The 10,000-nt window shown below is 37.6% G+C and overlaps 1 protein-coding gene across 3 annotated transcripts in view; it reads left to right on the top strand.

Annotated features, from left to right (window-relative positions):
• The window catches only part of fgd5a (FYVE, RhoGEF and PH domain containing 5a), a 38,263-nt gene extending 30,777 nt beyond the window's left edge, over positions 1 to 7,486 (top strand). For 2 of the 3 annotated variants that reach the window (XM_060857613.1, XM_060857612.1), the window contains exons 13-21: positions 1,178 to 1,261; positions 1,537 to 1,616; positions 2,394 to 2,487; positions 2,660 to 2,797; positions 2,924 to 3,026; positions 3,338 to 3,477; positions 3,597 to 3,725; positions 3,907 to 4,061; positions 4,257 to 7,486. In XM_060857613.1, the coding sequence (XP_060713596.1) occupies positions 1,178 to 1,261; positions 1,537 to 1,616; positions 2,394 to 2,487; positions 2,660 to 2,797; positions 2,924 to 3,026; positions 3,338 to 3,477; positions 3,597 to 3,725; positions 3,907 to 4,061; positions 4,257 to 4,293 (960 nt within the window). In that variant the 3' untranslated portion in view covers positions 4,294 to 7,486. The remainder of the gene's footprint in view (positions 1 to 1,177; positions 1,262 to 1,536; positions 1,617 to 2,393; positions 2,488 to 2,659; positions 2,798 to 2,923; positions 3,027 to 3,337; positions 3,478 to 3,596; positions 3,726 to 3,906; positions 4,062 to 4,256) is intronic. The other variant, XM_060857615.1, reaches the window with a different exon arrangement.
• The last annotated feature ends 2,514 nt before the right edge of the window (positions 7,487 to 10,000 follow it).

The following is a 10,000-nucleotide window of genomic DNA, read 5'->3' as shown; positions in this document are numbered from 1 at the left end:
TTTATTCTGCACAGGTGAAATCCATCAGTTATCACTTAGAAGTCATTGCAAAGTCAAATAAATGAGGAAAAAAGTAGCTGTACGGATCTGAGACAGGCCTGTGTTTTTGTTTTTATGATTACACATAATCCGATAAGAAGAATTTGATTTTTCTTTACTGTATTGATCAATGCTATAGACTGAGTGATGAATACAACACTCCAGTGTTTGTCTTGTTTTAGGAAATAAACAAGGGACTTTCTCTTTCTCTTCTTACTCTTCTGTTCTTTTCCAACAGTTGCGTTTTTTTATTTAACACTGGGGATCCGGTCCATGTTCGATCAGTATAAACAAAATAATTCATTTATGGTCACCAGACTGATATAAATTGAGTCAGGACAATGTTGGCTTTCTGTGTTTTTGCCTGTTTATGAAAATGTTTGCTGTTAACGAACAAGCACAAGAAGAAAATAAATAACCGTATTTGTTGTTCTGAGTTTTGCTATGAACACATTTCCCATAGTAGGCTTGGGGAAAAAACAGAAATAGTGATGAAACACTACAAATTCTTGAAGCCTCGAGCATCTACTTTCATATCAGCTTCAACAAAACAGGCACAAATTCCATCCATCTTTACGCCCCTATGAGCACATGTCATGATCTGTCTTAAAGCCTGGTCTTTAAATGGTTTCCTAAGCGTGTGAGAGAACAGGCCGTGCATCACGGGTGTTGCGCCTGCTTGTTTTTATTGCTGTTTTGTTGTCGCTGTTTAAAGCCTCCACCCAGGTTTCTTTCTCTGAATCACTACTGCAAAATTCCTGGATGCGTTGTGTGTCCCGGTGATGTCATGGCTTTTGTTTAATGCTAAATTTGTCAAGTAAAACACAATGAATGTGTGTGTGTGTGTGTGTGAGAAAGAGAGAGTGAGAGAGAGAGAGAGAGAGAGAGAGAGAGAGTCTGCACGTGTAAGTATGAGTTCCCACAGTTAAAATATCAAATAAGATCAATCATAGCTATTGTGTGAACCGTGTTCACAGAGTTCTTGGCTTATTCTGCCCTCTTGTGGTGAACAAATGAAATTGCAGGCTAGGGAAGTCTGTGTAGTTTGGCTGTAGATTATTAATAATAAATGTGTACGTGATATAATGTTGTGTAGGATAAGACTCATGGTGTGTGTGTGTGTGTGTGCGTGTTACAGATGAATGACATAATCCTGTACACCTACCCTCAGCAGGATGGCAAATACAGGATGAAGAATACACTTCCTCTCAGTGGGATGAAGGTACAGTCCACATTTCAGCTTCTTTCACGATTTTGGTTTCTGAAAGTAAAACAATGTAGTTCATTTTATATATCATGTATATTAGGTGTCTGATGTTTGCTTCTTTTAGTCCTAATCTAATGCAGGATCTTTTAGATTCTTTTATTTACCACCTCCATGTCTGTGGAATTGTGTCCATTTGATATCTGGTGGAGTAATTCCTTTAACACATGTCCGTGTGTGTGTGTGTGTGTGTGTGTGTGTGTGTGTGTGTGTGTGTGTGTGTGTGTGTGTAGGTTAGTAAACCAGTCATCGATAACGTCCTCAACACACTAAGGATTGAGGTCAACGATGTCACCATCACCCTCTCAGCCAGGTACGGCGTCTTATCAGGTTTTATCAGCGGGAACATTTCAAAGAGGCGCAAGAAGATGACATGCTTTTATTATAACTCCAGGAGACTGAAATTTCCAGATCAAACACATGTTCAGTGTAAAAAAGTCAAACTAAATAGAAAAGCTTGGCAAATGATAAGAACCCAGATCTATTTTGTTTCCATTTGATGTTATATCAAAACATCAAAACAGTGCAGGCGAATCCCACTGAATCATCCAGATCCTCGAATACACACTTACTTTGTCATGATGTATATGAAAATGACATCTTCTTTTTATTACTACATCATCTCGGTTAATTAGAAGGACCTTTTGTAGGTTTTATGCATTTGTTCTTACATCAGCATGTAAATAAGCAACACTAGATTTATTTTAATCTCTCTGTGTGTCTCCATCTGTCTGTCTGGCTGTATGTCTGTCAATCTCTCACTTTCCGTTTCAGTCTTTGTGTGCTTGACTGGCATGATAAATAAATTCTTTTGATAATAATAAATAACAAATAAATGCTTTTGTATGGCGAAAGCAAGTACTAAGAAACACTATTACAAACAGAGGAGAAAGAAAATAAAATGTTAATTAAAAAAATAATTACATGCAAATCGAGAAAATAGAGCAGTGCAAATGATGTGCATGAATTCAAGACAATATAAAGGCGCTATATACAGAATATTTGAAAATCTCTCTCTCTCTTTCTCTCTTTTTCTCTCTCTCTCTCTCTCTCTCTCTCTCTCTCTCTCTCTCTCTCTCTCTCTCTGTAGCTCTGTAGGAGAGAGGGAGGACTGGTTCCACACTCTGAGTCGAGCTATAGCCGACCATGCTGCAGGCCTCAATACGTTCAGCTCTTCCAGCGAGGTGACTACCATCTTTACATATTTACAACTGCTTAGATATTGATGTGTCGTGTGTGTTATCATGTGTATGTGTGTTAGTTTTCAGCTATCATACATGTACTGTATATGTGGTACACGGTGGGTGTAGTGTGTGTCCGTGTGTGATGTGGTTGAGCTTTCTGCTGTATTTCCAGGCGAGAGAGAAGCTGTGGATGTCCCTTGGAGAAGCAGCTCCTGTCCTCGTGCCCATCTCTCACGCCATGATGTGTATGAACTGTGCGTCAGATTTCAGTCTCACTCTGCGCAGGCACCAGTGCAACGCATGTGGCAAGGTACACGCATCCTGCACACATCCTACTGAAATATTGCAGTAGGTGTTGCATTTCCAAAAATATACTCTTAATTGTAATAAAGCAAATAATCATTGGACATAAATGATCTTTGGCTCCTGCCTGCAGGTGGTGTGTCGCTCCTGCTCCAGGAACAGATACCCACTGAAGTATCTGAAGGATCGCATGGCTAAAGTGTGCGACCGCTGCTACACTGAGCTCAAGAAACGAGGCATGTTATCCAAAATCTTTTAACCTCAAAGTAAAGCCGTGCGAGCTAGTATCTGTCTTTTTCTAACAAGTATTATTACCCAGTCAGTTTTACAGCCACAGCCAAATAAAAATGTTCTTTTACATAGAGATAACATTAAAAATCATTAAACATTATAATTCACATGTTTGCGATCTATAATTGCAGTTGCTGTTCTTATTGGACCACAAGGGGGAGCCCTTCATATGTCTAGATATTAATATCGTCTTCAGCTAAATCTCATAAACCGGAGTAAGTTGAATACAGCAATAATAATGTTTGTGTGTGTGTAGGTGGGAACGTTCCGATTCCATGTGGCAGTGCTAGTCCATACACACATCGTGCCAGTAGACCTCTGTCCGCTGTGTTTCAGAGCCTGCAGCCCCCCAGTCTGTGGAAGAACAGGAAGAGCAGCACATCACCTCTCGCTCAGGTATTACTCCACTCTATTAATTCCCTCTCTCTCCATCTTTATTTGTTTCCTTCTCATTCTTTTGTGTTGTACTTTTGTGTGTTGTTTGTATGTGTGTGTGTGTGTGTGTGTGTGTGTAGGTGTCGGTGGGTGCTGAAGGCTCCACTATAAGTGGGAGTTTGCAGAGGCGGAAGAAGAGCAAGCGGAAATGGAAGAGGCTGTGGTTCCTTCTCAAAGATAAGGTGCTCTACACCTTCACAGCTCGAGAGGTGAGGGGACACAGAGTCTCCTACACCAACACACACACACACATGCATACACAATTAATTATCAACACTCAGAGCCAACAGATGATACCTACATTACACACATTCCCATTCATTGTTTATCTTTCCACTTATTTGTCACATGTATCTCTCTCTCTCTCTCTCTCTCTCTCTCTCTCTTCAGGATAAGGTGGCAAGTGAGACTTTGCCTCTTCAGGGTTTCACAGTGAAGCTGTCTGATCAATCTGAGGGTGAGGACACAGGCGGAGTCTTTCAGCTTTACCACAAAAAAACGCTGTACTACACATTCAGAGCAGATGATCATCACACCGCACAAAGGTCTGTCTGTCTCAGTCTCTCTCTGTCATTCTCGCTCTCTCTCTCTCACACACACACACACACACACACACACAATATACATACACTGTTATCAGAGCTGATGAATCAACACATTCTGACCAATCAGAATTGAGTATTCAATCTTTAATCTTCCACTCTTTCACCTCCACACATTCTTTCTGTCTTATTTTACAGATGGGTGAATGCCATGGAGGAAGCCACAGTATTATAGTATTAACTGAAGCAGAAGAGGAAACGGTGTGTTAAAACACACACATCTCACTCCAACGTGAAGGATTATTTGCGCCTTCCTTCTTTTCTTTTTTCTTTTTTCTTTTTAATGCAGACTTTTAAACAGAATCGTTCCTGCATACCTGCATTCCATCACTGGATATACAAAGATGGAGAAAAAAAGTGTTACTCGACTCACCTTTGTTCACGTTCTCTCTGAAGAAAAAAGGAATTGTAAAATGTAAATAAGTGGTATAAAATGAAGGATTCTTTTACTACAGGACATTTTTCATACGCCGGATTTATCCGCTTCAATTTTTAACGTTAAGCAAAGATGACATTATATAAGTTTAAATCTCCGCTGTCTGAATTTTGATACACAATAATATGACTGATGTGCATTGATACAAGACTGTATATTGGCTGTATATTTCATCAGGAATTATTACACTGTAGACTGTAATATAATTCGATAGACAGGGCATGGAAATTGTGCCGTAGTTCAACCTTCATCATCATTGTTTGTTTTTAATTTACACATCCGTGGTTAATTTGTTGTGTAGTTTACAGAAACCACATAAAAACACACACACTATTTCATACCCAAAAAATGTTTGTTGAGCTTCTTTAGTTTTGCACTGGAGCTACGATGTTATAGGAAGTCGTATATTATACGATGATATTAGAAGTCAGTCTTTTATATTTTTTATATACATACATGCCCAAATCAACATTATTAATCTATATAATCTCAATATTGAATATTTTGTGTAGTATTTACAAATTGAAATGAAAAATACAACTTTATTACTATTACTAACTTTTTCTTTGCTATATGCCTCCTTCAAACTTTTGGGAGGCAGGGTTTAAGGAGCAGACTTACAACAATATGTCCTTATTATAATTTTTAGGAGGCGGCGAGCTTAGTGAGCAGACTGACAACAGTATGTCCTTATTATAATTTTTTGGAGGCGGGGCATAGGGAGTAGACTGACACCAATATGTCCTTCTTCTATGTCCTTCAGACTGACACTAATATGTCCTTATTATAATTTTTAGGAGACGGGGCTTAGGGAGCAGACTGACAACAATATGTCCTCGTTATAATTTTTTTAAATAGGCAGGACTTAGGGAGCAGACTGACACCAATATGTCCTCGTTATTATTTTTAGAAGGCGGGGCTTAGGGAGCAGACTGACACCAATATGTCCTCGTTATCATTTTTAATAGGCGGGGCTTAGGGAGCAGACTGAAACGTCCTCGTTATCATTTTTAATAGGCGGGGCTTAGGGAGCAGACTGAAACCAATATGTCCTCGTTATCATTTTTAATAGGCGGGGCTTAGGGAGCAGACTGAAACGTTCTCGTTATCATTTTTAATAGGCGGGGCTTAGGGAGCAGACTGAAACTAATATGTCCTCGTTATCATTTTTAATAGGCGGGGTTAAGGAGCAGACTGAAACCAATATGTCCTCGTTATCATTTTTAATAGGCGGGGCTTAAGGAGCAGACTGAAACCAATATGTCCTCGTTATCATTTTTAATAGGCGGGGCTTAAGGAGCAGACTGAAACCAATATGTCCTCCTTATCATTTTTAATAGGCGGGGCTTAAGGAGCAGACTGACACCAATATGTCCTCATTATCATTTTTAGAAGGTGAGGATTAGGGAGCAGACTTACACTATTATGTCCTAATTATCATTTTTAGGGAGCAGACTGAGGCCAACAAAAAAACATTCAGCTACATCTGGATATTGGATGTTGTTGTTGTTGTTTAGATTACAGACAGGCTTCCTTTAAGTCTCAGGTTGATCTGAGGTGGAGCTCCATTTCTGAACTAAAGAAGCAAACACGACAGGCTATATACAAAAAAGGGATGTTGACTAATGACGATGCTGAGTCTTTCCTACTACATGATCAAGTTTACTTCACTACATTGCAAAACTCTTTTTGTGTGTGTGTGTGTGTGTGTGTGTGTGCACCACAATGTCCGAGGTCAATTATTCATCTTTTATATACATTAAATATTATACATTTTTTATCTGCATTCACGATGCATCTCTAGGATGCACCCTGAACTCCCTTTCTGCCTGTTGTTTTCTTTTCATTTCTACAACTGAATTTTACAGTCACTTTTAGAAAGCTGAGCCTAAACCAGAAGTCCAGTTCTCTTTAATCAGGCTGATTATTAATATCCTTACACGGTTAATCCTTGCTGTTATTTACATGAACACCACAGTTACATCCATGTTTGAATGTTTGGCCACTTGTCACTCACAGGTTTTGCATTGTTTCTCTACACAGTAACCAGAGATCAGGAACGGCATCATGAACCACATTCAAATCAATGAGGCTAATTTGTCCACAGGGGATCACAGGCTCTCTGTGACAAATGTCTCCGTTCCAAGGAAGTGAAAGATGTACGATTGACCTGAACATTTTCTCTGTCTTACAGATCAGTAGTTCTTATTTATTTACTAATCCCTGCATGCTGAATCAGATTAGCAACAGTTCGAATATATAGGATTGTACAAGGCTAAGACTGAGAACACTGGTGATATATTTCTTTAAATATCTATTGCTACACTGGTATTTTTTTTGTTTGTTGTTGCCACAACACACACATTATTGACCGAAGTAAGGTTTATTCTGCTGTATGTGTTGATGATACACTGATGTGTTGCGAATGTTACTGTAAGCTTCCTCTAGGTGCTTCACACCAACTGAGCCTTTACAGCACACAGTATAATGAAGCCTGTTCTGCTTTCTTTTTCCCCCTGACATCTCAAGCTCGCTTCTTTCTTTCAAAGGCAACATTTCTATGATACATTACTGAACTTTGTATCAGATCTAGAGATGCACATTATCTCATTTTTTGAGTTTACAGTCCCACACTGTCTTACGTTATGGTTATATACATGACAAACTACAGAATTTAGAGTAATGTAAATGAAATGTACATAATTATTAAAAAAACATTTTTCTGTTGTTTGCACGGAAAGATGACGGAAGAAAAAGAAAGTTATGCCAGTTATCAATAGTTTTATCTGTCTTTTTTTACATGAGGGAATAACAGTTTGGTTTTTATTTTATTGCTCATTTACAAACTGACACTTTTTTTGTACTTTATTTTTAAGTTGAAACAGGTTTATGGATTTGGGATACTATTGTTCAAATAAATATAGTAAAGAGATGTGTCATGTAGAGACCATTCATTTTAAATAAATAAAAAAATATAATCACAATAATAATAATAATAATAATAATAATAATAATAATAACGATAATAATACTAATAATTCTTATTATTATCGTTATTATTATTATTATTGCTTTATATAATAATAATAATAATAATACGATAATAATAATAATAATTCTTATTATTATCGTTATTATTATTATCGTTATTATTATTATTATTATTATATAAAGCATTTATATAGAAAAGCATAATGTATAATATTTTTGGTTTTCTTTATTTAGCTCATTTAACTGCTCAAAAGGCTTTAATTACAAATATTAATATAAACAACTAAATATTAAATAATCCATGTTAATGGAATAATTTATAATAAAAGTTCAAATAAACGTATTTAATATAAAAATAAATAAATAAATAAAATATTTTCTGGAGTATTATTCTACAACTGAAAGCTAATAATAATAATAATAATGATTTCCTATTTTCCATGAAATCGGTGTAGTTCCCTGAGCAGCTGATAGAGGGCAGCACACGCATTTCTAATCTCAATGACCTTTCAGGAGTTGGTGCTTTAAAGACTGTGCAGAATTGTAGTAATTATTACTATGTAACTCAGTTGTTGATCAGTAACTGAATGTGAATAAGCTGTATCATTACAATACTGTAGTCTGCCTCTTATTCAGATCTGATTTTTATCTATTTAAGTTCTGGGGGGAAAAAAACTCACATTTAAATAATTAATAGCTATCCAAGGTCACCGGGCCTAAAGTGCCTGCTCTCTCTCTCTTTAATTACACACACTGCTTGTGTGAGCTAGGCCTGAATTCTGGACGCTTATCTGGACCCCTTGTGTAAGAGAAACCCCTTATCAGTGGCATCGCTTTGCATCAGAGCTCTCGCCGCTTGTGATCATCAGGCCTCGGGGCTGAGTAAGGTGATATAACTACTGTAGTTTTGGATAATGAGCTTTATCATCAACCCCTGGGCGCAGTTGTGTAAAGTGGGACGAATTGTGAATAATTGATGTGAATGAAAAGAAAGAAACGGCACAAAACATTTCAGCCTATTTCTTTTCATCCGCTGAAATATTAATGTTGCTGCTTCATTGTGAGGTCTTTGTATGAGGCCGATTTAGGATGTGTAACCTTAGCCGTAATAATAGAATTTCGTTAAAATAAAAAACCCGCTCTTCGACGGGTGGAAAAAGAGCTATTAAGTTGTGAAGGGTTACAGAAAGATGGACCTGCAATTAAATATTTGTTCATTGAGATATAGAGGAACCGATCACATGACAATAAGTATTAACCTTTCATTTGATATTGAACAGTTCCCCATTAGAGTTTTTTCCCAGTTTACGTGGCTTTTTACAAAGGTTTTAGTGGTTTATAATTAATCATCACAGACTTCAGGGAGGCTTTTAGATGCATGGATGTATAGGACAAAGCTATTTTTGCAGAATATCTTGTTTGTTTTTTTTGGTAGATGAATTCAATTATTATTAGGACATTACTATCTTCCTACACCAGTCTGCATAAGTATTTAGTTGCTTCTCTGACTAATCTGATTTCGGTTGGATGGCCAGCTCTAGGCAGAGATGTGCTTACATTTTGTTAAGAAAGATGCTTGTTATGCAAGAACTGTCCTGGATGTGTAGGCCTTCACATGCTGTTTGTTCAGATGTGTTCTTTAACAGACTCTGGGGTTATGTGTAAACTCAGGGAAATGTGTAATAATACTGAGATCACGTGACAGCCGCATTTTACAACTTTTTAGACTTCTGTTGGCGAGCTGGTTGCATCAGAGATAAACTCAAAGATGATGATTCATAGAGAAGCTCAAGGGGGTGAAAACTTATACAAACTACGTTAGTTCAGAATGCGATTTAGGACAAAATGTACAAGAAGATGATTCAATACGCCTGGATGATTGCATCAGATTACATAGACCGGGTAACTGGGGTGCCAATACTTATTTTAAGTGTAAAACCTGCAAATGGAGATGAGAAAGCAGATTTAGCAAATGAATGGATTTATGATTGAAGTACAACAAGACCTGGACATTGTGAGACTGCTCAGGTCTGTCTGTTCCTTTTTCTGGTTGTGTGCATGATGAAAGAGAGAGAGAGAGAGAGAGAGAGAGAGAGAGAGAGAGAGAGAGAGAGAGCAAAAAAAATGGGAAGAAGCAATCTGCAGGGAACGAATAGTGTTCGGCAAATGAAACCTAGAGAGACTGAGAGAAGCCGAACTGCAGAAACTGGGCTGCTCCAGTTGCTAAACTCCCTCAAGTCTGTCCTGACCCAATAACAAGATTGATAAAGTAGGGACAGAGGGACAGGTAGTGGGAGACAGATTTATTATCTCCGTCTTCCTGCCTGAAAAATACAGACAGAAACATTGGAAAGAAATCTTTGACAATGAAACAATTAAAAAACAAGGTTCTGTTAGTGTGTGTGTGTGTGTGTGTGTGTGTGTGTGTGTGTGTGGAGACAAGATTTCTAAAACT

The sequence above is a fragment of the Tachysurus vachellii genome, chromosome 22, assembly GCF_030014155.1.
Source record: "Tachysurus vachellii isolate PV-2020 chromosome 22, HZAU_Pvac_v1, whole genome shotgun sequence".
NCBI lineage: Eukaryota > Metazoa > Chordata > Actinopteri > Siluriformes > Bagridae > Tachysurus > Tachysurus vachellii.
Note: the sequence above shows the minus strand (reverse complement) of the source record. Positions and strands in the feature narration are given on the sequence as shown.